We start from the raw sequence: 26,901 nt of genomic DNA, 5'->3' as shown, positions 1-26,901 counted from the left end.
CCGCCCCTCAGGCCCCGCCCCGACAGGCGCTTCCGGACAGAGGCCCCGCCCAACGGAATCCCCCTTACCCCGCCCTCTGTGTTGGCTCCGAGTCAGGGGTTACCCGGTCCTGAGTCACATGAGCTTTAATTCACTCATCCAACCGTCCATCCGTCCATCCATCCATTCACTTTTCCTTTCCTTCTTATCCCATTCATTAATCCCATGCATTCTTTCCTTCCTTCACTTCCTCTATTTTTTCATTCATTTTTTTCCATTCATTTATTCATTCGTTTGTTTCTAAAGGAATATTTATTAATCACTGCACAAGTTGGGCATCTTGCAGGGAGGGCATGTAGGTGGTAGGATGGGAAAGCATTGCTTCCTTGCCCCCTACCCATTTCTGTCAATTTCTCTTGCTTTCTCATCTACCAGTGCCCAAGGGTTTGAGTAGAGAAAGGGGACACCCATTGTTTTTAAAGGAGCAGTTCTCCCTTTGGGTGCTGGATAGGGGGTCTCCTGTATCAATTTCCCAGATCACACAGAATTGGGCACGAAGATGTGTTTTTCAAAAGTGGGTTTTCTCAGGCAGACTGTTGTCTAAAAAAACTCAGAGTGGTCATGTTTTTTTTGTTATCTAAAAAAGCACAGTGCTCATTTCTCTCAGGGGTGAAACACTGGCCTCACGTGGTTACATCTGGTTACCCCCAGCAGTAAGGGAAATTTAGTTCCTCATGGTGGGACCATGATGGGGAGGCCCCAAAGTCTTTGCAGCAACCCCAGGCCCAATGCTGGCACATCTTTCCTTCCCCCTGTCCCTTATTTCCCTGGGCCCACAGAGATTGTAGCAAGTCCTCACTCTTAGCCGGCGCCCCATGATTTACCCCTACTCTAGTGCCACTGACCTACGGACAGCATTGTCCTTGGAAGATCACTCCCAAGGGAACATCGCCCTTTCCTTCGCTAGCATTGGGGGAAGGAAACTGGGGTGAGTGTACACAGCTACTGACCAGCTTCCCTACTGCCCTTCCCCATGCAACTTCATTTTTTTCATCCATTTGACAAACAGGTATACAGCTTCTTCTATATGTTGCCACTGTTCTCTCTGCTGGAAGCAAAACCAAATATCACAGTAACAGTGACAACCAACAGCCACCAACTTCCCTACCACCAAAAAACGTCCCATGGTCTCAGCCTTCAAAAGCTTCTTGGCAATTACAACACAGAATGATTATACTAAGACAGGAGTGAGAAGAAGGCGCTGTAGGGCATGCAGTGGAGCTAAACACCCAGTTGGATGAGGGCAGGGAAATTTCCATTTCAGCTGGAAATGGGAGGGGAAGAGGGCTGAGAAGAGAAGTATATAATCTGGGGGAGGTGGGGGGCGGTCAAGTGAAGAGAGAAGGGAGGGTGAAGGGCAGATGGGAGAAGAGGACCCTCTGCTCTCCATCCCCATGGAGGGCCATAGTGGGGAGGGTGTGCTGAGCATGTGGCAGTGAGAAGCCACAAGGGAAGCCATCTCTTTCCCTTGGAGTCACTGTGATTTCAAATGTTCTCAACTTCTTCTTCTGACATGTTTCTGCCCCATCCTCAAAGCTTGGAGGAAAAGTACAGTCATAAACTCCAGACCCAGACTCCTTGGGTTCAAAATCTGGCACTATCATCCATATTTTAAATTGGGAAGCTGAGGCCCAGATAGGTGAGTTGACTTGCCCAAGGTCAAACACTCAGAAAGTGCAGAGCCATGTTTTTCTGTCCCTAATCCAAAGCTTAAAAAATTTTTCATTGAAACTTTATTTCCTTTATGAGGTATTAGGGGTTGAAGCATCTGAGCCCTCTGCAAGGACACAAGAACTTCGGAGTATGCAGTGACCACCTGTCTCATTCATATAGACACTGGGTTTAAGGAAAAATCTACCATAACCCAGTTCCTGTCTGGCTCTGAACTGTAACAGGTGTATGGCAGCCCCTTCTCTGGCCACATGAGGTCAGCATTGAGCCACTTAGTGCTTCCAGCACCCAGTTTGCACTGACAGGAAGCCCTTTTGAAGACGCTTCAGGAAGGGGGAGAGGACCCATGCAGTGTCATCTGGAAGGATGACCTGGGGGCTTTGACTCAGGATACAGTATGGTCAGGGCCCTGACTTCATTTCCTCAACCTCTGAGACTGGGTACTCTGGTCCTCTTCTCTCTCTGCTGGTGTTTTCTGCTTCCCTTTGTGGCCCACCCCAACCAGGCTCATCTTCAGGAAACAGAGCCAGTTGCCATGGTGACCAGCCGGTCAGCGGACTCCTTCCACACCCCCTCCTTTCATTCCTCTTTCCCCTGGGCTTCCAAAGAAGGGTAATGTGTGTGAAAGAAGATGTGTGGTGGTCTTTTATCTCTTGGGAGCTCTGGTATTGGCCAAAAGAAGTTAGGCTATCTCTCCTGCAAAGCTCCCAGAAGTGGGGAAGGGAAGGCAGTGAGGTGGGGGACAGGAGGACAATTATGACAATTAAATGGGGAGTGTGAGATTCCTACCTGGGTTAGGAAAGGGCACGGTTAGGACCTCTGTTCTCTGCAGTGCAGACTAAACTAGGTGGAATAGGGTGAAACCAGAGCGGGGTTGGAGTTAGCTGTGAGGCAGGACTTCCCAAAAAGCGTGGGTGGGGGACACTGGAATGAGACACCAAGTGAGAGTCCTTCTCTTTCAGGGGTGAAGGAGAACCCCTGCCTCTTCAGGACCACAACCTTCCTCTGTTTGGGCAAGGAGGATGGACTCATTGACCTGGGAGGAGCATGCAGCCTTGATAGTTCTGAAGCAATAGGGGGACAGACAGCCACTTTCAACGTCACCTAAAAAGGGAAGAGTAGGAAAATGGAGGCAGGACCAGGAGTGGGGGAGTGTATATAGGGAGGAAGTGAGGGTGGAGGCAGTGGCTCTTCTGCTTTAGATGAAGGGGCAGGACCATCCCAGCAGTTCAGTGTGCTTGTCCTCTAGCCCCTAAGATCAGCTATCCAGGCTTTGCCTCAAGCTAATTTACTACCCCTAAATATCTCCATGGACTTTTGAATGGGAAAGATCAGGACGCTAGGACCTAGCTTTGTAAATACTAGCAATTGACCTTGAATAAGTTACTCGCCCTTCCTCTGCCTTGGTTTTTTGTGGGCAAATGGGGAAACAGAGTTATTTTATGTCCAAGACTCTAATGTAGTATATGACACACAGTAGGACTCCACAGTGACTGTGCACACACAAATTAATCAGGCACATCCTTTATCCTATTCTACCATAATTAGTTTCCATGTCCGCCTCCCCATCATACATTGGGGTAGGGAACTGTGTGTTTCATTTCTGAATGGGGTACACAGTAGGCACCTAATACCTGTTTTTTGAATGGATGCATCCAGGAATGGATGAAAGTCCGTTTCCTTTCTGCCTGTCCTCTGCAATGCAGGGAAGAGCAGTGTGGGGGGATGGCATGAAGGGGTAGGCTACCTGCACTCACTCAGCCTGGCCTGTGGTCTCTGCCTTTGCCTCCTACACCCACAGGTCAGAGCCTTAGAGATTATCCAGTCAACCTCCTCACTGCACCGATGTGGAAAATAAGCATCAAAGTGGGGAAAGCACTAGCCCGAGGTGGCACAACTCATGGTTAATGGCAGAACCAGGATTAAGAATTAGAACTCAGGTTTCTTCATCTCCAGTGTAGGGCAAATGTACAGACTTCATTGCTTCTCTGGGGCTGTTCTTCCACGGGAGGAAGATGGTTCAGTGAAGACTGGTTCCAATGCCCTGTCCCCTGCCCTCTGTTAGTCCTTCCTCACATCTAGTTCGTCTTTTCCCTGTTCAGTTGAGTCCGGCCTCTGAAATCTGGCTCCTGACTCAATCCTTTACCACTCAGTTGAGAATAAGCATCTTCTCTAGGTTTCCAAGACTCAATTTCCTCTCCCCACCCTCAGCCCCAGGAACTTGCGGAAACCAGGTATGGGGAAGGATCTTGGTTGAACCGCTGCTGTCCCCTCCACGGAGAACAGCGGGAGAGAGTTTTGGCAAAGATCTCCGGATGGTGGTGGGGGGGAGGGGTTCGGTGGGCTGAGCGAGGAATGGGGAAGGGGTGCGAGAGCCCCTGTTGCTTCTCCTCTTGGGGGGTGGTTATTAGGTAGGCTTGGAGAAGGCGGAGTTTGGGGGGCCGGGGGCGGGGCTCCTGAGCTGGGAGGAAGGGGGGGCACGCTGGCTCCAGCTCGGCTCAGACAAAAGGCGGCGGCGGGAGCGGGCGGGAGGTGGAGCGGCGCCGCGAGGGCCTCAAGGTGACACCCGCCCCCGGCCCCGGCCCCTCCGGCCCGGCCCCCCAGCCCGCCACCCCACCCCCAGCCCCTAGCCCCTCAACCCCGGTGCCCTTTCCAGGCCCCCTCCCCCCGGCGGGGGGTGGGGAGTAGCGAGGGCCCCGCCCCCTCCCGCCCCCTTCCCAGGGCCCGCGCAGGATGCCCCCGGCCCCCGGCAGCCCCCCGGGAGGCCCTGAACTCGACTCCCCCACTCTACGCCATGTCCCCCCCTGGCTCGGCCGCGGGAGAGAGCGCCGGCGGCGGCGGCGGCGGTGGCGGCCCTGGGGTCCTGGAGGAGCCCACGGCAGCGGCGGCGGCGGACGAGGGCCCCGCCCGAGAGGAGGTGAGAGCCGGCGGCGCCCCTTCCCCGGGTGTGGCCGCAGCCCGACCCCCATCCCCCGCCACGCGCGGCCCCCGCCCGTTCCGCCGCAGCGCGGCCGGCGCCCCACACCCCTAGCCGGCCGCTGCAGCCGCAGTCCCGCGCCGCTGCCCCCGCCCGGCGGCCGGAGCTGTCCGAGGTGGCGGAGAAGGGACCGCGCCGGGGGCGGGGCTTAGGGGGGGTCCTGGGCAGGGGGAGGGGCTTGGGGCGGGGCCTCCCGGACCCCGGGCGGATGGGGGTGGGGATGATGGCCGGGATCCATTTAACGGTGGGGTATTCTGTCTTGAAGGCCAGGAAGGGCTACTTGTAGGGGTTGCAGAGACAAGACAGGACCGTGGGATAAATGGTACGCAAGTGTTACCTGAGCTGGGGTCCTAAGAAGGTCAAGTGTGTACAGAGGCAGTCCCTCCTGGGGTCCCTGGGAGAGTGTGTGAGAGGGTGCACCTCTCTCTCTCAATATCCATGCCACCCCCGGAGTCCCTGAACCCAAGGATCCTTCAGAGTGTTAGTATAAGTGTATCCGTAGTTCGGGACCCTACTTTTTCAGTCCTCTGAACCTGGAGACAAAGAGACTGAGGCATGTACAAGGAGCAACCCCCCCATCTTGCACGCACACTCAGGCACACACACACACACACACACACACACACACACACACTGCACTAGGCAGAAGCACACAGGCAGGCAGGGACTTGCAGGTAGTGCTCCTTTCAAATGTGCTCTTATGGAGACAAGCACACACCCAGGTGGGCACAAGTGCACAGCCCCGCAAGGACAAGGCTCCCCCAAATGCACACGTACCTACCTTAATCTTGTGTGTATATGCTGTGGGCTATTTCCTAGTTCATCTACCTACCTGCACTTCCAGATCTTTCTTCTGGTTTCACACCACGTCCAGGGCCCACCGCCTGTTACTGGGCTCTTCCTTTCCTCCCTTTTCTCCCTTCCCCTGGCAGCCTCCAGGTCAGGCCCGAGGAATTGAAGGAATAGGTCAGGACCTCAGCAGGAGGCTGTGTGTGGGGATCTAAAGCTAGACAGCAGAAAGGAGTGGGAAAGCACAGTCCACCACCAGAAATCCAACTCAGTACTCAGCTATTAAGCGGCTGCTGGGTGCCAGCACCACGGTAGGCACCTAGGATACAAAGAGAACAAGGCCCTGCCCTCAGACGTGCTTAGTTTAGTAGGGGACCCAGACATGTAAACAACTCACTGGGGTGATGGTGGGACAGAATGTGCCAAGTGCTTTAACAACCCCTTGAGAGTACAGAAATTCTTTTTTCCTTGACAAGTGTCTGGGCTGCACATGTCTTCCTTTCTACCCCTAGTCCCCATCTCACATCCTCACTTCCCAGCCACATGGCTCTGCCCTTCTGGAAATCTCCTCCTGGAGTGCCTTTGACTCAAAGATGCCAGCACCTTCCCTCCCATCTTGGAAGGGAAGGATGCTAGGGTGTAGAATGGGGCTCTCAGGGGGCCTGGGGGATACCTCTAAAGGAGGCATGAGGCTGATTGTGAGGGACAGGGAAGTGGACAGGTCAAGAGGAGTGGCTCCTCCAGAACCTAGGACTAAAAGAATCTGGAAGAAGTGAGGGCCCCACCTGTTAACTGGGAAGGTGATGTCAGTGGGTCCCTCTCCCCTTTCCTGGAACACATGGAAGGAGTCTGGGCTGGCGATCTGCCTTTGCTGATGGCTGTCTGTCCTTCCCTGTCTTCCCCATCCACACTTTTTCCTGTTTCATTGTCATCTTGTGTGTCCTTGGACTCTTGTTTCTCTGGATGCCATCCTATCCATCTGTGTCTTCTTTGCTACCTGGGTCTCCTCTCTCCATCTCTGGCTCTGATACCACTCTGCCTCTTGGGGTGTCTCTCTCTCTCTCTCTCTCTGAACTTCCCTATACTGACATTCTGTGCCCTTTTCCTGTCCCCATGGCTCATTCTGGGTCACTTCTGTGTTTATCTCTGGTCCTTGGGTCCCATCTCGGCATTACCTTCTCTCTCCATATCCCTGTCTGTCTCTGTCTTCATCTCTGGTACTGGCCTCTGTCCCTCCATTCCTGCATCCATCCCTGTGCTGGGTCCTGCCACTGTGTCTCATGCCCCACTTATCTCGTCCCCATTCCCTGCCCATCTGAGCAGCAGCGTCCCATCCAGCCCTCTTTCACCAAGTCCCTCTGCCGTGAGTCCCACTGGAAGTGCCTGCTGCTCTCACTGCTCATGTACGGCTGCCTGGGAGCCGTGGCCTGGTGCCACGTCACCACAGTGACCCGCCTCACCTTCAGCAGCGCATACCAGGGCAACAGCCTCATGTACCACGACAGCCCCTGCTCCAACGGCTATGTCTACATCCCCCTGGCCTTCCTGCTCATGCTGTACGCCGTCTACCTGGTGGAGTGTTGGCATTGCCAAGCCCGCCACGAGCTGCAGCACCGTGTTGATGTGAGCAGCGTGCGGGAGCGTGTGGGCCGCATGCAGCAGGCCACGCCCTGTATCTGGTGGAAGGCCATCAGCTACCACTATGTCCGCCGCACCCGCCAGGTCACCCGATACCGCAATGGAGACGCTTATACCACCACCCAGGTGAGGGGCTGGATGGGAGTGCAGGCCAGTCCAGATGGGAGGGGGATGCTGGGACCCTGCTTAAATATCCCCAGGGGCAGGAGCAGGTAGCATGAGCTCTTGTGGGTACTGCAACAGGAAGGCAATAACAAACTGTAATAGTAGCAAACACTTATCTAGAAGCCAGGCTGTGCTATAAGTACTTTAAAAATATCATTTATTTAACCCTTGTAACAACCCTATGAGGTAGGTAACTATTACCCCATTTTATTAGTCAAATTGTTAGTATGTGGTACAGCTGGGATTTGAACCCAGGAAGTCTGGCTCCAAGGTCTATACTGTTCTGTGTTTATTGGTTGGAGATGGCTTCACATAACGTAGTCTTACAGCATGCTCTCACCTGTTCAGTGAGGTGGTTTCTCTTTCACAGGCAAGGAGACCTAAGCTCAGTGACTTGCCCAAGGTCTTCAGCTTCTAAGTGGTAGCACTAGACTCAAACCCAGGGCCCTGGATCCGAAGTCCAAGGCTCCCAGAGGTGGGGGTCAGCTGGCAAAAAGGTGGAGGTAGGCACCAGAGGCCCCATGGAGAGTGTGGGGGTGTCAATCAGCACCTCCTGGATCCACCATGATTAGACATAGGAAAGCCCTGAAGGAAGAGGGGGGAGAGATTTTCCCAGACGTGGGTGACCTCTGTCTCAGTACTGGGATGGGTAAACAGAGCCTGAGGCCTGCGGGAATCTAGAAGGAGGTTGGGTAAAAGCTAAGGTGGGTCCAGGGAGACCAAAGACAAAGGTGTTGGACAGGGAGCTCCTCTGGAGAGCCCATTTGGAAACACACTTCTAAAAGGGAAGAAAAGCAGGCTGTTTGTGATGAGGAGGCAGCATGGGATAACAGCGTCAGTGGCAAAAGGGCCAAGCAAGCTGGAGGGGTAGTTCTAGGCCAGGGCCTGACCCCCAGAAGAAGCAGAACTTAATTAAAATTAGAATGCACGCAGGTAGGGATGAGTTCTAGTCATCGCTAACTCACTGATCAAGCTGAGGGCCTCAGTTTCACTATAAACCAGGTAAGATCTGACCAGGCTCCAGTCAGGATCTAACCCAGGACAGGCTTGGGGTTTGACCAGGCAACAAGAGCAGTGATGGGGTGGAAGAGGGTGAGCAGACAGAAGCGACTCCCGCAGCCTTCCCCGGCGCCGCAGGTCTACCATGAGCGTGTCAACACGCACGTGGCGGAGGCCGAGTTCGACTACGCGCGCTGCGGGGTCCGGGACGTGTCCAAGGCGCTGGTGGGGCTGGAGGGCGCGCCGGCCACGCGGCTACGCTTCACCAAGTGCTTCAGCTTCGCCAGCGTGGAGGCCGAGAATGCGTACCTGTGCCAGCGCGCGCGCTTCTTCGCGGAGAACGAGGGCCTGGACGACTACATGGAGGCGCGCGAGGGCATGCACCTCAAGAACGTGGACTTCCGCGAGTTCATGGTGGCCTTCCCAGACCCGGCCAGGCCGCCGTGGTACGCCTGCTCGTCGGCCTTCTGGGCTGCGGCGCTGCTCACGCTGTCGTGGCCTCTGCGCGTGCTGGCCGAGTACCGCACGGCCTACGCGCACTACCACGTGGAGAAGCTCTTCGGCCTGGAGGGTCCGGGCTCGGCAAGCAGCGCGGGTGGCGGCCTGAGCCCCAGCGAAGAGCTGCTGCCCCCGCTCACCCACCGCCTGCCGCGGGTCAATACTGTGGACAGCACGGAGCTCGAGTGGCACATCCGCTCCAACCAGCAGCTCGTGCCCAGCTACTCGGAAGCGGTGCTCATGGACCTGGCGGGGCTGGGGGCGCGCTGTGCAGGGAGTGCGGCGGGCGGCTACGCGCCTACCTGCCGTTATGGCGGGGTGGGCGGCCCGGGCGCCGCGGGCGTGGCTCCGTACCGCCGCAGCTGCGAGCACTGCCAGCGCGCTGTCAGCAGCTCGTCCATCTTCTCGCGCAGCGCCCTGAGCATCTGCGCCAGTCCGCGGGCCGGCCCGGGGCCCGGCGGAGGGCCGGGCTGCGCGGGCAGCCGCTTCTCGCTCGGCCGCCTCTACGGTTCCCGGCGCAGCTGCCTGTGGCGCAGCCGGAGCGGGAGCATCAACGAGGCGAGCTGCCCCACGGAGCAGACGCGGCTGTCGAGCCAGGCCAGCATGGGGGACGACGAGGACGACGACGAGGAGGAGGCCGGGCCGCCGCCGCCTTACCACGACGCCCTCTACTTCCCAGTCCTTATTGTGCACCGGCAGGAGGGATGTCTGGGCCACAGCCACCGGCCGCTGCACCGCCACGGCTCCTGCGTAGAGACCTCACTGTGACCTCTGGCCCCTGGACCTGCCCGCCCCCCTCCCTCCTGCCCCTCGCTGGATGGTGCCCCCTGCGTGCAGCAGGGGCAGTCACGATGGTGCCTGAGGCTGTGCTGGGCACGGCGTGGGGTAGGGTGGGGTGTGGTGAGGTAAGGGTGTGCGGGACAGACCCGGGGGAACCCGAGACGCGCGCCTTCCCTGTACATAGACAGATGGGTGGGAGGTGGCTGCAGCTCCGGAGAATCCCACCCGGGCAAAGTTGTCAATTCCAGTCCCGCCCCTGAGTTCCTAAGGGGACTCCATCCCCTTCCTACACCCACACCCGATATCTCCTGTCCAGGCTCTCAAAGGATCTTCAGACTATTAATGTGGCGACTGTGCGGTGGGACCCGAGTTGGGCCTCATCTCATGTGAGAGGCCCTCGCCGTGCAGCTGGGGAGGTTCTGAGGCCTGGGGAAGGGAAACGGGGGCTTTCCTTCCTTCACTGCCTGGGCCCCCTGTGGCCTCTCTCTACTGAGGAGGCCGTGGTTTGGTGAAGAGCAGGGCTGACTTCCAACCAGCTGATGAATTCACCGGGTCTGAGGCCGGTACTCCATCGTAGAACCATGGAAATATCCTATCCTCTTCTTGGCATTGGCCCCAGAGGTCGGGGTTTCCTTTCTGTCACTCCCCTCCTGTTGTTTATCTCACCGGGCGCCTGGGGTTCTGGTCTGGAGGGACTGTGCTCACCACAGCTGCCACTCCGCTTCTTCTCCTCCTCTCCCTGGCTCAGAAGAGCTGCTGCCAGAGGGGAGGGGAAGGGCAGTGGCAAAATGTGGGGTGCGGTGTACCTCAGTCCTTTCCCTAAATGCAGCCTCTGAACACGGGTGTGGGAGGGCGGTATACTGCTACCCAGGGGGCATTCATCAAAGCTGGCCAAGGTGAATGAGCGGGGAGCGCAGGAGACAGACCTGGGTGACAAGGGGAGTCCTGGAAGCAGGTGGGAGTTGCTGAGTAGAGGGCAGTGGAGGTAAAGTGAAAGGACCTCCAAAGGTGGGATGTCAGTGGGGCCAGCCTGTGCACCCCCCAGACTTGGGAGGAGTGGAGAGTGGATGTCCTTGCACGTTGCCTCTGCAGGGCTGACGACATTACAAGCCCCAGCTGGATAAATAATTCCGGTGGCAGGGTCAGAGGCAGGAGTTCTCCAAATTTGCCTGACCCCTCTGCCCTTCCCTATCCTGTGAGCTGAAGCCCTCCAAACGCTGTGTGTCCCAGGGTCTTCAAAGGGGCATCCTGCCACCACCCCAGGGCACTGACCCCATGTCCTATTCCCCCAAATCTCTGATGCCACTTTCTTTCCCCCACCACTTCGCCCCTGATGTGCTTCAGTGTGCATGTCTGTGTCCAACCCCGTCTGCCCTCCCAACTCCCTTGGCTCAAGTTTTCCCAGCAGACTTAGCACCCAGGGACGGAGCTCACATTTCAAGCTCAAGAGGATAACCCTTGGTCCACCTGACATTGCTCACCTCTGATATTTCTCATTTTGCCTGAGCCATCAGAGCTACTCCTTCCCCTCCTTCAGCCTCTCTGCCTCCAGCCTAGGGGACCTTCACCTGCCAAGGGCGTGGCCTCCACCTATACAACATCTGCTCTGGCTCCCAGCCCCTCTTCCCTGGGGATTGGGAGGCACAGACTGTGGAGACCCCACAGCCCCTAGCCTATGGGAGTTGAGCTTTACTTTCATGTAGAGATGGCTGAGTGGGAAGCGAGAAGAGGCTGGAGAAAGGGAGGCTTGGGTAGGAGGGAACATCTGCCCACTAGATTTCTCTGGGCAGCAGTGGCCACCTGCCTAACAACACAGACCCTGCCTGGCCCCTGAGTCTGTGCTCCTTGGGGGCCTAGTGGTTGGTGCACCCTCTTTCCTCTGAATGGACATCTGTGAGGTACAGGTGGGGAGTGTGGCCTCAGGCCCCAGTTCCTGGCCAGCTGGCACCTGGATATAATGTCCTTGTGTGGGGGCAGATCGGCCGCTTTATTTCACCAGGGAGGGAAGAGCTCCTCCCCTTCACGAGTGCTCCTGAGAGAGAGCCTGAGCAGGGAGGAGGGGAGAGGAGGGCCTCTCTTGTTTTTGCCTGGATTGACCATTTCTGCCTAGCTCTCCTCAGACAGCCTCACCTCCCACACATGCACAGACTTAGAGAAACCAATTCTTTGGTCTATTTTCTTGATAGCTTTATTGATTGCCAGGGAAAATGAAAACCAGAAAATTAATTAATCTCTAAAATTAAACTTCACGCTGAATGTTCTTGTTTCTTTAATTAGAACCTCTGCTAGCAGCTGTGGCTATGTACACACACACTTACACACTCACACATACCCTCACATCTACACGTTTTCACTCCAGAACTGTCAGAGGGTGTCAGACACAGACAGACTCTAGGTTGCCCCGACAGGCACACACGTGCAGTCACTCCCAAGTCCCCTTTGGTGCTCCACTCAGAGCCTGCTTGTTGGAAAGAGTCCCCAGATAGCAGGCACCCCTAGGCTGTGGTTGCAGCCCATAACCCAGACTGTGGAAACACCACAGGGCTGGAGGTTCTGGGCTCCTCAGCCCGAGGAGGGTGGGAGAGGTGGCTCAGCCTGAATGCCTCAGTCAGGTCCTCTCAGGGCCCTGTGGGTTAGTGTGATTCCTGTGGTTGTGGCCCCAGGGTGGGCAGCCACAGAGTGACAGGAATTGTGGAGGGCACCTGGAGGGCTTCATGTATCCTGGGGATAAGGGCTTGCAGGGTGGGCTGGGCCTGGCTGGGGAAAAGACAGGTCTCTGTCAATTGGGTGCATCACACTGTGGCCTTTCTGTCGTAGATTTCCAAGCGCAAAGATTGTACAAATCAAACTGATGGACAATAAAGTTGTGGATGACTCGCTGACTTGCTTTCCCAGCATGGCACTTCCCCACCATCTTGCCCTCCCATGAGAAGCTCTCTGGGGAGACCACTGGGTCTGAGCCCCTCCTATCACCTCTTTCCCCCTTCCCAGGTTGCAGGGTTGGGGGGAGGATTAGGGTATGACAGGGCCTGTAGAACTGGATCACTTAAGCAGAGTCAAGTAACAGGTCTGGGGTCAAAGAGCCAGGCAAAGCTCTGCTGTGGCCAGATGACAGGGAGAGAGAGGAGAGTGTGTGTGTGTGTGTTTGAAAGAGGTCAAAGATCTGTTCAGGAGAGAGGAAAATGGTGGCGAGGGGAGTCAGGGAGATGGGTGGACCCCTGGGCAGGCACAGTCACTCAGTCCTCTGTGCCTTCCCTACTTCTGGAAGAATCGGTCACTTCAGGGGGTCCGGTAATATCCTCTCCCTTCATACCCCATTTTCCCCACCTGGGCCCTTCCCTCTCCTCACATCTTTTTCCACACCCCAAGGATATTTGTGGTCTCCCCCTCACCCCTTTCCCTGGACCAGTGTGACACTCTGCAGCAGGCATGGCAGGGGCATGAAATGAGGGATGGGGCTGGGGCAGTGGCCCCAGTCTGGTTGCTGCCCCAGTCCTGTCCCCCATCTTATCCCGCAGGGTTCTCAGGGCTCTTGGCAATGATTGGTGACATGAAGTGGCTGGGATTCAAGGCCTGCTGGCGGGCTGCTTCACGGTTGGCACAGAGGGCCTGGCCAATGAGGTACTCGCTTTCCTGGGCTACGTCTGAGAGGCGCAAGTCAAACTCCAGGAGGGTCCTATTATCTGACATGCCTTCCAGGAGCTGCTTCCCGCCATCCTGGGAGAGGAGCACAAGGAAATGGGCCATTTACATCACCATCCAGGCTCATACACTTATTTATATAGAGATGTGACTGGAACAAAAATTCACAGGATAATACTTAACCTATTTGTGTAGCACACTGACATTTTCTATTTTATTCTATCCTATCCTATTCTATGAGAAAAACGGTACTCAAGATTCACTAAATTGATTTTTCAGCCCCAGTGGTTTAAAAATATGGTTCTATGGCAGTGATGACCATTCCTTTCCTCTGGATCAGCCCTGGGCATGTGGGACAGATCTGGCCAATGAGAGGTGAGGAGGAGGTTGGAGGGCGTGGCTTCTGGGAAGGTTCTCCTCCCTCTGGAGAGAGGACAAGGGAGAAGCACCAGAGTGGACAAGGCCACATGGCTGGGTGGGCAGAGCAGAGGATGGCACAGAGCCGAGGAATTTACCGACCCCAGAGCTCCCTGTCATGAGCTTCTGATCATGGGACATAATGAATATTCCTCTTGTTTAGGCCGTTTATAGGTTAAGCTTCCCAGTACTTGTAGCCTCGAGCAACCCCTCTGGAGACAGCAGGTGTGTGAGGACGGCTGTCCTCTGGGGAGGTTTGGTTGAGGACACAGGGCCCTAAGCTAGAGCACATGGAGGGCCCTTCTCACCTCTCCTTTCAGCCCTAGCCGCTTCGGGCCCAGGCCTGATGTGAAATAATTTTATACTGGGAGTCAAAATACTGCTGCTCTTTGGATGTGTCCCAACAACGAGTTGCAAAGTCAATTTAATGGGTTACAGAAGCATTTTTTAAAAATGAAGTAGAGTAGACCATAAAGGAAAAACATCAGCACATGTCAGCAGTAAAAGTAAATGTCAATTATACTGATGTCTGTGTTCTCCAGGTGTGGATGTAAATTGCACTTCTTACTCTGAGACTTGGTTACGATAATCTGAGAGACACTGTCTGTGGGAAAGGACCCAGGCTTCCAGTCAGTCCTGGGTTTGGTCACAGCTCTGCCACTTTCTACTGAATAGATATTCTTGGGCAACTGACTAACATCTCTGAGACTCAATTTCCCATCTGTAAAATGGGGTTAAGAATATACATTTTACTAGATAACTGTGAGGCTTAATGGAAAACTAATAGATATTGGGCACTAAGTAGTATATAACCCTGAGGAACAGTAAGAACTAGCAATTGCCAAGGGCCTAGCCCGTGCCTGTAATGGTTAACTGCCTCATAAGTATAATTCATTTAATCCTTCTAGTAAGAATCCTTAGTAGATACTATTATTTTCCCCATTTTACAGATGAGGAAATCGAGGCCTAAAAAATTAAGTAACTTTACTGAGTGCTAAATAGCAGAGCTGGGATAAGAACCAGGTAAAATCTGTGATCTTAACAATTACCCCGTGACTATCCCATGGCAGATGGATTCTATCTCCACCCCCAAGGCCCTGGGGCCCCTCCTGGGCCCTGCCTGCCCCAGAAGTGGTGCTCACCAGCCCGACGTGGTTGCAGGACAGGTTGATGCTGGTGAGCGTAGTGTTGATAGCAAGCATCTGGGAGAGGAGTGTGGCAGTGGGCTCAGACAGCTTGTTGCCGCCGAGGTGCAGCGTGGTGAGGCACTTGTTGGTCTGCAGGGCGTGAGCAAGTGCTTGGCCACCCTCATCCTCAATGTAGTTGAGGCGCAGATTGAGGGAAATGAGGTTGGTGTTGTGTGCCAGGGCGTGAGCCAGCGACTGGGCGCCAGGTGCACGCACCTGGTTGTTGGCCAGGTTGAGCACACGCAGGCGGCTGTGGCTCAGCAGCTTGGCAGCAGCACGCACACCGCGGTCCCCAATGAGGTTGTGCGACAGGTCCAGCTCCTCGAGGGCAGGGTGGTCCAGGAGGCTGCGAATTAGAATGCGTGCCTTGTCGTCATCCACCTTGCTTCGGGTCAGCCTGAAGATCTGTGGGCAGGTAGAAGGTCTTCAGAGCCTGGCAGTGGGGGATGATCTGCCTGCCTACCTGCCCTCTGCAGGTAGAGGAGGGAGCCACACGGAACCTGACGTTCTGCTCACCTGGTGTTGGCCATCTGGCTGGCTCCCGTGTGGAGTAGGTCTATCTGGTATGGCAGAGTAGTGCAGAATTGGTAGCAGGCAGTAGGGGGGAAAAGCTACCATTTATTGGGAAATTACTATGTGCTGGGCATGCTGCTAGAACATTTCATAACCATCATCTCTAATCCTCAGTATCCCAGTAAGGCAGAACTAGTTCTCTGTATGTTACAGATAGGAAACGGAAGCTTAGGGTGGATAGAGCATTGGTCCAGTCACACCGTGATTAAGCTGTGGAGGCAGGCTTTGCATCCGGGTTTGATGCCCCAGCCTCTCACTGCATGCTCCTCGGCTGGCTAAGATCCACCATGGCAAGGAGAGGAACTCTTCGAAGGAGACTGCCAGGGTAAGAAGCAGGGAAAAAGTGGGAAGGGTGAGAAACAGGAAGTGGAAGGATGGAGAGAAAAGATCAAAGACGGTAGGACTGACGCTACAAACGGGAGATCGCATCCCCTACCCCTTTCCTTCTCACTGGCTCAGTCCGTGCCTCCCTCTTCCTTGAGACCCTGTGTGACTGGCCTCACCACCCTCTCCCTGTCCCTTCAGTCCTGTGCTTTCTTTATGTCCCTCTTAGCCAGCTTAGAGTCTTTTGTTCCCCTCAATTTTTCATTGCATCTAGCTGGCAAAGCTCCAGCCCTGAATCAACCCCACTCTTTATTTTCTGCATGTCTGTGCTCAAGCAGCTGTCATGATGGAAAATGTCATGTTATAGGAAGGACTGGGTGATATCACAGGAGCCACCAATAGGCCGTCAGTGCTGTGTGCCAATTCACTCTGTTTTTCTGGACAACATACTCCCTCATAATCTGCAACAACTTTTTTCCCATCTCTCTCCAGCCTCCTCAGATGTCAGGGGGTCCACTGTACAGCCTCCTTTCAGCAGGTGAGTCTCCTGCCTCCCTAGCCGCTGAAAGGGAACCTCCCATTTTCCTAATACCAAACACAAACCCATGGCTGCCCACCACATCACCCTCCCTTCTGCCTGAAGCAACCACCCCCCTTCAGCCCCAGGTGCCCCCCTCAGCCCCAGGTACCCACCTCCTGCCTTCTCAGGAACCTCCCTGGTGAGTGAACCTGTGTCTCCCTCCCGTACTCATCCCCTTTCTTGCAGTTTGATGAAGGCTTACATTTATTGTAAACACATGCAAGTTTCTTTCTAAGAAAACCCAACCCCCTCATCTCTTACTGCTTTGCCCTTGGCTCCCTTCACAGCCAAGTTCTTGAAAAAGCTGATCACAGGCATCCTGTTTCCTCACTTCCCACTCTCTCCATATACCACTCCTGTCTGGCCTTGGATCCTGGCCCTCTACTGCTGCAGCTCCCTCTCGGTGACCTTCCCCTGTGCTAAATGCAGTCCTCAGCTCCATCCCACCCGACTGCTACTCACCTCCTCTTCCTGAAGCACACTCCTCCCTGGGCTCTGGGATACAATGCCTTGTCCGCCCTTTCTTCTTCCTCTGATTTCCTGACAGGCTCTCCCTCTCCCAACAAAAGTATTTGGGACATCCTTATACTAAAAAAATTATGCTCTGTGTATCTGAAATTCCAACTTATTTTATTGCAACCCTACCCCAGTTGCAATTTTACATATATATGCTTGGTGATCAGTGCCTTTTATCCTACCAGACTGTTAGCTACAGAGAGTGCAATTGGTAAAATTTTGTTCATTGTTGAATCTTCAGCACCTAGGACAGGGCCTGGGGTGCAGCTATTTGTTGGATGGATAAATGGCTAATGAATGAGAGGGTGGTGCCTTGTTCATCTCGACATCCCTAAAACCCAGCTTGGTGCAGGGAGGGAGATGGGAGGAAGAAGAGGAGAATAGAGGAGGAAGTGGAGGGGAGAGGGAATCAGAAAGAGGCTGAGAACGGAGATGGGGAAGACTTGGGGTGGGTGGTACCTTGAGGGTGTGGCATGCCTTGATGGTGGCCGCCAAGGAGTGGCAGTCTTGGTAGGTGAAGAGGAAGAGGTTCCATTCAAAGTTCATGCCACAGTCCTTGACACCGTACACCAGATCCAGCTCCTCCAGATGGCTCAGGCCAGCCACCAGGTTATTCAGTTGGTAGTGGTCCATGACGGGCTCCTCTGTCTCTCCCTCACTGCCTGAGTCAGTCTGCTCCCTGCTCCTGGGCAGGGATGGGAGCTGCACGGGAGGAAGGAACTGATGCACGCGGAGCCTGCGCACGTAGTTTCTGCAGAGTGGCAGCAGGTCAAGGATGACGGCAGGGGCCGTGGTGCTTGGGATGAAGTGCTTCAACAGGTTCTCCAGGTGACGCTCAAAGAACATGCGCTTCCAGCTGCCGCCGTACTCAGCCACATGGCACACAGGCCAGCGCTGCGTGCAGCAGCGGCGCCAGTAGTTCTCACTGTCGATCAAGTTGGCGGTCACAGCCAGAGGCAGGTCAGGGGACAGGTGGTTCAGGACCTTCTGCTGGTGCTCTGGGAGCAGCTGCTTCAGGACAGGGTTGTCTTTGGGAAGAGAGGAAGGAAAGCAGGAGTCACAGTGCTGGGAATGCCACACACGGTACCCTGGGCTGGGCCTGCCTAGGGGCACCAAGGAAAGAAAAGGTCCTCCCTGTTCTCAGGAAGCCTGAGTCTGAGAGGAGAGACAAGCTTTACTCTCAGGAAGGCTCACTCTGAGGGGGATATGCAGCCCCTGGCTTAGGGGTGTCTTTGAAGTAGGACATTTTAGCTTCTTTTCTCAGGGAGATCCCAGTTTGAGGAAGAATCTCAGGTGGGCCCTCAGTTACCACTTAGTCTGATGAAGGAGACAATCCCTGAGTTCAGAGTTTCCCGATTTGATTTGATTCATTCATTTAACAACAACAAAAATTCTGAGTACCTACTATGTACCAGACAGTGTACTAAGTGCTGAGGATATAAGAATAAGCAAAACAGAGGGAGCCACTCCCTCTTATGAGGAGAGGTAGACATGAGCAAGTCAAACGAATATATTGTAGGTCAGGTCATGAGAGGTGCTCTAGACAAAATGATGGTCCTGTCCTGGGGCAGCCCCCTGTCTGGTAAGAGAGGCTGGCAATTTGTGAAAAGGATGAACACTACAGAGTATAGAGTACAGAACAAACCAAGAACCTATACACGCCATGGAAGACTCCAGGAGAGGGGAGGGTGCTCAACCAAGGAGGGCTTTCTGGAGTAGGAGACAGATACAGTTGGGTGAGGAGCGGGCATAGGCATGGAGGGTACAGTGTGGGTGGGAGTCTGGTGAGACCTGGAAGCGGGGACAGCAGGAGAAACTGACCTGGTCCTGGGAGGAAGGGAAGTGTTGAGTGTTAAGTGTGAATGTGGAGACTGTGTGTCCCAGCACCCAACCTCTGAGTTCTCACCCCTGGGCAATCCTCACCCATCATTCCCCACTCCTGGCCTTCTCCCTCCTGCCCAAGGCAGGGATAGACTCACTCTGGAAGTTCCTGACAATGTGCTGAATGCAGAGCTCTGTGAGGAGAGGCACGATGGCCAGTGACCACTCAGCATCCTCAGCGATGATCCTGCGCATCCAACGTACATTGGCCCCAGAATTCCGGCCCTTTGACTTCAGCGGGGGTGGGATAAATGAGGGTTTTGATGGCTGTGGGCCTGTGCTCGAAGCCTGGCCTACAGTGGAGGCCCAGTCCTGGGTGACGACTGAGGACTGGCTAGGGGCTGACACTGACGGTGGTGTTAGGGTTTCCTCCATGTTGTAGACTGGCAACATAGAAGCAGGTGGTCCCTTGGTGATGGCCCTGTGACAGGAAGTTTCTCACACTGGACACTGGCAGGTTCTTGGTGCTGGTGGGAACCTGCAGCAAGAGGAGGGAGTAGAGGTGTTACTTTGAAGGGTCTTGGTGGGCATTTACCAAAAGAGGTAGCACAGAGTGGTTCTTAAGGGTCAATCTCTGGAGTAGGGCCGATCCAGGTACAAGTTCCACTGACTAGGTGTGTGGCCTTGGGCAAGCTAGGGATCTCTTTGAATTTCAGATTCCTCCTTTGTGAAGTGAGGACAACCGTTACCAATGAGATGATTGGGAGGCAGGAATAAAATAATACACCCAAAGAGGCATAGGATACTCTGACACATGAGACTATAACATGGAGCAGCCTCCAGTTTTTTATAATAACAGTTACAGAGCTACAAGCAATTGCTGTATGCAGGACACTCTTTTTTTAAAAAAGTTCTCAGTGCATATTAACTCCTTTAATCCTTACAAACACCTTTTTGAGATAGTTACTCATTCCCATTTTTCTGATGTGAAACTGAAGCATGGAGAGGTTAACTGACTTGCCTAATGTCACACAGCTTGTAAATAAGATGGATTTAAACTCAAGTCTACCAACTTCATATTCTTAACCCTACAGGATACTGCTCCTCTGAGGGTGAAAAGTGGGGGTGTGTATTGCCAAAAGACTGAGGTGTAACAAAGAACAACTTAATTCAAAACAGTTTCCTGCACTAAGTATTTTACAGAGAAGAACTGCCTGACCAGGAGAATGGGGTTGAGAACAGCATTGGCCACTGGGAATATAATAATATATGTTTAATTGTATTATGTATTATAATATAATGCCTGCCAAACCAAAAGCCATGTATACTATTTAAAAATTTCTAGTACCCACCTTAAAAAAAGTAAAGAAACAGGTGAAATTAATTTTGTTTAACCCCGTATGTACAAAATATTATAATTTAAATATGTAGTCAATATAAGAATTATTAATGAGATATCATATGTGTGTGTGTATATATATATGTGTATATATATATATATATATTTTCATATTAAGCTGTCAAAATCTGATGGCTCAATAGCCACATGTGGCTAATGGCAGCTGTTTTGGAGCGTGCAGGCTGAGAGGAAGAAGCAGGAGCCAGACCCACGCCCCTACCAGGCCGCCAGCAGGTTCTCTTCTCCTCTGAGCGCTCTGGCTCCAAGCCCCCTCCCTTCAATCTCCCATCCCACTCCTCCTGGTTCTCCCAGCCTCCCGGCACTCCAGACAGCAGCAGGAAGGCGTGGGAGGCAAAGAGGCAGCTAAATCTGGGGCTGAAGACAGAAGACAGAGGATGTATCTGGGGCTGGAGCTGGGGACCTGCCCCCCCCATTTGTCCATTCCTGCCCCCTTGCTGTACGTGCCCCTGCCCTGACAGTACTGGTGGAAACGGGGCTGCTCCACATGCATCTCCACATCTAGACAGTTTCCCCTCAGATTTGCTCCCTGATTCGATGCACTGTATAGTAGCCAGTGGGAGGAACACTCTGAACTAGCAAAGGTGTCCTTGGCAGATGGAAGGTACCAGATGGTACGCCCTGGCCCTCCAGGCATCTCAAGGAGGAAGAGCCTCTGTGTGTGTGTGTGTTAGAAGAGGAGCACGAGGAGGCACTGTAGGGAAGATATCTATATATTCGTGACACCCTTATGGAAAGCAAATGCAAATTCACAAACAGCTTGTGTCCAGAATTATGGAATAACCAGATGATGCTTTTTGACTGATGGCCCTCAGAAAGTGTGGCAGGGAGGGGCTGCTACTTAGAGGTGCCAGATGACTTTGCATTTCTGGCTTTGCCAATGACTTGCTGTGTGACCTGGGCTAAGTTACTTAACCTGTCTGAGCTGATGTTTCCTTATCTGTAAAATGGGATAATAATATTGTCCTGTGCAGATTGTTGTGGAGATTCCTCTGAGATAATATTTCAATACTATTGATAATATTTGGAAAGAGTTCTAGGGTGTGTGTGTGGAGGATGAAGGCTATGAAGGACGGCGTCCTGGCTGGAGGATACCCTGGAGGCCTGCTTCTTGAGTGCTGACCTGAGATGGTGTCTTTGAGTGAAAGAGATGTAAAGGGCAAAGTAGGAAAGGTGGTATTACGAGCTGGAGAGAAGGATGGAGGGACCTGGCTGACTGAGCAAGAGGAGGAGGAAAGAGACAACAGGCCAGCCTAGCTCCTGCCAGCTCTGTATCTGCATTCCTGAGACTCCCTCCAAAGAGGACACTGGGTGGGCCACACCCAAGGGAGCCAGGGATGGAGGGGGCAGGCTACTTGTGGGTGTTGCCCTGGATCCTGGCCTCACCGTTCTGGTAGGGTTCCCTCTCCTGCCGCCTGGGGCTGGGCAGGAAGCCCTCTGGCCCAGGGTGGCTGTGGTCTCACTGCCTTAGGACCCAGCAGCGTTTCCCAGGGCCTGGTCCAAGCGCTGCCTGCAGCCTGCCTCTGGGTGTGACACTGCAGGATCCGACCTGGGGCGGTCAGGGCCCTGAGCAGCCTCCTCAGAAGAAAGGCACTGACCAAGGGCCCCTTTATGGGCTCTGAGTGCACGGCTGGTTTAAAAAGAGCCCCTGGTGTCTTACAACGTTTACAGAAACCTCTGTAACCAGGTCTGATGTCATTTTTAGGGCAAATGGTGGAACCCTTAACCTTATAATAAGGTCAGAGTTGACAGTTTTCACTTAACCACTTTTTTATTTAAAAATATAGATATTACAAAAATATTTTTGGCAAGCCAGTTATTACCAGGCAGAGGATTCTTCCAAGGAGGATTTTAGTTCCAAATGTTTATTTTAAGTCAATTTTTAAAAACTGATAAAATATTAAGACAAAGGATATTTAAAAGGATAATGAGGAAGACAGACTCCTTGCCCCCTTGTTTGTTATAAAGATGATATAAAGTGTGTGGCCCCTCTGGCAGGTCGTGCGCTTGACCCCTGCCTTTCTCAGCCACTGCACGGTGGCCACTCACTGGGCTGGCCTTCGGCCTCTCAGATCATTCTCTCTTCATCACAGGCTCCTCTCACCCTGCCCACCCCTCACATGCTGCATTTCTTAGGGACCTGCCATGGCCGCCCGGCCTCACACCTGCTGGTGGCTGCAGCTCTCACCCCTCCTCTGAGCTCCATGCTCAGGTGCATGGCTTCCCAGCTCCCCCAAACTCAGTCAGCCCCGCAGGAGAACTCAGGGTGCCCTCCCCTGGCCATCCAGGTGCCTGAACCAGAAGTTGGGGAATCACGTCTCTCCTTCGGGCCCCCACAGATGGTTACCGCTGTGTCCACTCAGTTCTGCATCCCACCCCAGCAGCCCCTCTTCTCCCTTCGTGCTGCGGCCTTAGCTGAGGGCCTCACTCACTGCCCACCTGGGTCCCAGCTTCAGCTGACCAGCAGCCATCTGCCATCCAGTGTGGTCCTCTGGCGTCTAGGGGGGCTGCAGCCAGGGCCCGAGGGTAGTCTCTTGCCTCCAGCCATAGTGCACAGCTCTTCCACAGTTACACAGTGTGTCCCCTCCCCCCACTTTTCTGCCCTCCACCAGGAAAGAAGAAAGCCTGTCCCTAGGGAAGCAGGGGTCCTACTGTTATGCTGAGAGAGCCTGTCAAGGAAGGCCTCCCCAGGCTAGGAGAGGACCCAAGCCTTGGCCCCGTAGGATGGGAATCTCAGGATCCTAACATAAGGCTTTCATCCCAGTTACATTAAAATGCAGCTTCCCCCAAAGAAATGAAATCTTAATATTACGTTCATGTGTGTGCTTATATACCCATATTTTAACTTTGAACTATTTTTTAAAAATGCATCTCATTTTAGATCAAATAAAAGCATAGTAAATTATGAAATATACACTGACACTAAAGTAGCAAACTTAAAAAATGTAGAAGTCATGTGATATATTCTTACAGTTTAAGCATACAGAAGTTTTATATATATATATATATCCCCTCTTATTAGTCATCCACACCTCAGTGTGAATGAGTTTCAGATCCAAAAAGCAAAGGTAGGAAAGGGGCAAGAAAAATGTGCCACTGAGTGGGCAGAAGGTAGGGAGGGCTGGCAGGATAATCAGAAGGCAGGAGACCTGAGATAACTCCAGCTACCTCACAGGGTGGCCTTGATCAAGCCTGGGCATCACCAATCCGCAGCTGAGGGTGGCAGTAAGGGCCACTACCTTCCTGGGAAGTCTGGGGGAATGAGTAGATACCCATTAGCCAAGGGACCCAGGAGCACCCAGACAACCCAGGGGCCTATGGAGGGCAGCCCTAGAAGTGGCAGAGCAGTCACCTTCCCTTCTAGAGCCTTTTCTCCTTGGGGGAACCGATAGGGCCATCAGAGAATCCCAGAGTTTGAAGACTGGAAGCATGTTCAAGGCCTCCAGCCCTTCTCTGGGGCAGGAATACTCTCTGACATTCCTGAGACAAAGTTGGGGCCATCGGGAGTGGGTGCCTCTTGTGCCACCACCTGGTGTCACCATCTAAGGGCACACCCTGCCCTCAGAAGGAGAAAGTGAGGACATGCCCGGTGACCTTTCATCTCCTGATGCCTGTCTCATGGGCCTGTTGGGCTCCGCCTGCTGTGTCTCCAACAGCCTAATCCAGCCCAGGACCACAATCCCTGGGGAAAGGCCCGTCCTCCTCCCCCAGGTCCCCACTCTGTGTCCTTAGGATGAGCGTCCTGAAATCACAGGCAGGCCATAACTCAAAGGGTGGGGTGTTAAGGTCTGCTCTTTACATGCCCACACATGAAGTAATTTAAAGCATTACTTCAGGATACTAGCAGGATGCCCCAGTTTGGCCAGAATTGTCCTCATATTTGATGGATTGTTTCTGGTGGACAAGTGTTCTGGGAACCATATCCTTGCCTATAGCTACAATTTATGGAGTTCTGGGCTCTCAATAGCATATGCACAGCAGGAGGCAGCGTAGCAGCTTCCCAAGGACTCAGGAGGCATACGAATCAACTCTCCAACACACAGATCTGCTCTGCCCCTAACATCTGAGACCCCGGGCAAGTCATTTAACCCCGAGAAGCCTCGATTTCTTTATCTGTAAACTGGGGCTGGTAATTAATGTTATCCACTTGATAAAATGATTCAGAGGAATAAAGGAGCTAATGTGTGTGAAACATTTCATATAATGCTGGCCCAGAGCCAATATTCAAGATATGGGTTAGATATTATGATGAAGATGTTAGACGCTTTACCTACATAAGTTTACTAAATCCTTGAATTTATGATTGAGGATTGTTACTGTTATTATAACACTATTACCCCCACTTCACAAATGAGGAAACAGAAGCTTAGAAAGCTTAAGTAACTTGTCACATGGTTAGTAAATGGTGAAGTCTAGGTCTACTTGTTATCTGTCCAAAGCCTTCCCTGTCTTCCATACACAGAAGCATAGGAAAAGAATACATTGGGGTGGTTTCCTAAATTGTTCCAGACTCGGTGAGTCTTTGGGGCTGGACTAAACAGCCCAGGCTCCCCCACCCGCCAGACAGCTGCCAGGCATGGGATCCTTCTGCAGAACTGGACTGTCACCTAAATCCTTCGGCTTGGGACTCCAGGGACACCCAAGAGCATACTGCAGAGCTGTGCCCTCCTACCCCGAGGCTCACTCCGTCAATGTTTCTCGTAGATCTAGGATTCAATGCTTGAATCTCCAGCACATTCTCTCCTCTGAGGTCTCAGACCTTTTCCATCCTGCACAGCTAAATCTAAACTGTGGGCAGCAGCTCCTCCCACCTGCCCAAACGGGAAAGTTGAAGGTGCTGGGGGGCCTCTCCCTTCCTGTTCGTCACATCCCTGGTTCCCAGGTGCCCTCACCTCCCTTCCTCTTAACTGAAAAGCTGAAGTACTTGGCCCTCTTTAGACTCACGAGCACCTCTGTGCCCCTGGTCACTCCTCACCCCTCATCCCTACCTTTACTTCAGACACTCCAGCAAGGGAGCTCAGCTCCAAAGGCCAGTGGAGTACCTCCCCCAACCCCCTGGGGTGAAGCCACCCTGGAGTCTCCTTGGTAACCAAGCGAAACCGGCCCTGCAGAGGGAAGGAGGGAGGTGCAGAAGCTTCTGGATCAGCAGGAGGGATAGCTGCCTGCAGGAGCTGCGGACAGGGATCAGCCTTCCTGAGAAGACTGGAGCCCCCGGGGCTCAAGACTTGTCTTCCGTGACCAACCTGATGCCCCACTCTCCCCTTTCCTCCTCCTCACTGTCCCCCTTCCCTTCCTCGAAGACCCTAAGCCTCTGGGGCAGTTTGCAGACAGTGGCTGTAGAGGGTGAGGAGGCACAGCTTCCGTCTCAAATTGGTGGGGGTTTGGCGGCCTCCTGTTGGTACAGACCAGACCGCCTTTCCCCACCACACGTGGGATCGAAGGCTGTAGCCACCTGCGGACTGAGGGCGCTGAAGGGGCTTCCGGGCCCTGCGGGCGGGAGTGGGGCCAGGGAGAGTTCAGCCCGATAGGAGCCCCGGAGGTCGCCTCACCCGCTCCCGGTGCCTGGGCGCTCACCTTCCCGCAGTCCCCCAGCGCCGCGGCTGTCGTTAGGGACGCCCCGCGTCGCCAGGGGCGGGTCCGGGGACCGGGCACCTGCGAGCGACACCGCCTGCGCGTGCACAGCGTCTCCGCGGGGGGCTGCGCAAGCTCGCAGCGCTGTCCTCGGATGGTGGTCGCTTCGCGCCTTGACTTGGGGCTAATGCACAGACGTTTCTCGTGTGCTGCGGGGGGCTGCTGTGCGGGGTGGGAACCTCGTGGCATGCTTTGTTTCTGGGGTAGGTTTAGGAATGGGTGGGCTTTTCTGGGGGAAGGTGGAGTCGGCGTCTAGGGCAGGGCTCGTAGACTACAGTGCTGTTCCTCCTTGGCACCTCTGTGTGGCATTGGGGCTGGAGGGGGTGAGTGGAAAGAAGTCCACGAAGGCATCAGCAAGCAGTCCTCCTTTGCTTTGGGCACCTGGGACTGCCGAGGCCTCCGGTTGATCTAAGCCTACGGAAGAGCTGTGGGCTGCCCATCCCTGCAGAGGCGCCTGCCACCTTCCTCCAGGATGTAAACAGGGCTGATGTCTGCCACCTGGCAGAAGGTTCCAGGCCTCCTAAGAGCTCCTTCAGTAAGCCCTAAGCCTGAGAGGCAGAAATGGCCAACTTTCGGGGGTTGGTTAGTAAGAAACTGGCCTTCAGGAGAGGGGCAACCAGGGTAGTGGGACGTTGCATGAGAACGTGGAATTTAGCTTTAATTTCAGCTCTGCTGAGGATTATTAGTTGTTCACTGTATAAGTTAATATCTTAGGAGCTCAGATAAATCAGGGGCACAGAACTCATGTGCCCACGTGTAAAAGGGGCTGGGCCCTCTGTGATACCACTGAACGGTGGCTGCTGATGCAGTTGCCAAGATGCCGAGGTAAGAAAAGCTCTGAAACCCTGCAGGCCTGAGCACTTGGGATTCGGGTCCTTCGGTGCCCTTCCAGGGGTGCCTCAACGAGAGTGAGTAGTTGTGCAGGAGACAACGCCAGTGGGGCCTGCTCTAATAATTTTAACGGTTCTAGAACTTCGTAGCCAGGGAGCCTTTGACTTGAGTCCCTGGAGGTCCTTTCCTTCATCCAGCAACAGAGATTGGGAACAGAGGTGGGGCTCCAGCTTTTGACTGGGTCCTGAATGGATTCACAGTGGTAGGGAAGGAGGGCTGCTCTCCACCTCTCAACCGCCCCCTGCACCGAGCTGCCCATGTTCAGCTTCAGCTTCAGCTCAGGCTCGGGGCAGCTGCTGGACAATTCATTTTGAGTGGGCTTCTTCTGGCCCCAGCTCTTCTGACC

General features: G+C 53.9%; 2 protein-coding genes across 5 annotated transcripts; one reads left to right on the top strand and one right to left on the bottom strand.

Moving 5' to 3' along the window:
• Nucleotides 1–4,259: 4,259 nt before the first annotated feature.
• Nucleotides 4,260–9,657, top strand: TMEM151B (transmembrane protein 151B). Of its 2 annotated transcripts, none has more exons than XM_036927377.2 (3): nt 4,260–4,627; nt 6,800–7,240; nt 8,399–9,657. In XM_036927377.2, the coding sequence occupies exons 1-3, from the start codon at nt 4,505–4,507 to the stop codon at nt 9,542–9,544; spliced, it is 1,710 nt and encodes a 569-aa protein (XP_036783272.1). In that variant the 5' UTR covers nt 4,260–4,504; the 3' UTR covers nt 9,545–9,657. The 2 variants fall into 2 exon arrangements, with proteins under 2 accessions (XP_036783272.1, XP_036783273.1); XM_036927378.2 differs by having other exon boundaries at nt 4,276–4,627; nt 8,417–9,656.
• Nucleotides 9,658–11,600: 1,943 nt separating this feature from the next.
• On the bottom strand, nt 11,601–26,008 carry TCTE1 (t-complex-associated-testis-expressed 1). 3 transcript variants are annotated; one of them, XM_036927379.2, is made up of 5 exons: nt 25,583–26,008; nt 18,775–19,154; nt 17,255–17,823; nt 14,665–15,207; nt 11,601–13,273 (listed from the first exon to the last, which is right to left on the bottom strand). In XM_036927379.2, exons 2-5 carry the CDS (start codon nt 19,067–19,069, stop codon nt 13,064–13,066), a joined length of 1,617 nt encoding a protein of 538 aa, XP_036783274.2. In that variant the 5' UTR covers nt 19,070–19,154; nt 25,583–26,008; the 3' UTR covers nt 11,601–13,063. The 3 variants fall into 3 exon arrangements, with proteins under 3 accessions (XP_036783274.2, XP_036783276.2, XP_036783275.2); XM_036927381.2 differs by having other exon boundaries at nt 14,758–15,207; XM_036927380.2 differs by having other exon boundaries at nt 25,608–26,008.
• Between the last annotated feature and the right edge of the window lie 893 nt (nt 26,009–26,901).

The sequence above is a fragment of the Manis pentadactyla genome, chromosome 16 (assembly GCF_030020395.1).
Source record: "Manis pentadactyla isolate mManPen7 chromosome 16, mManPen7.hap1, whole genome shotgun sequence".
NCBI lineage: Eukaryota > Metazoa > Chordata > Mammalia > Pholidota > Manidae > Manis > Manis pentadactyla.
This window is presented reverse-complemented; position numbering and strand designations above follow the sequence as displayed.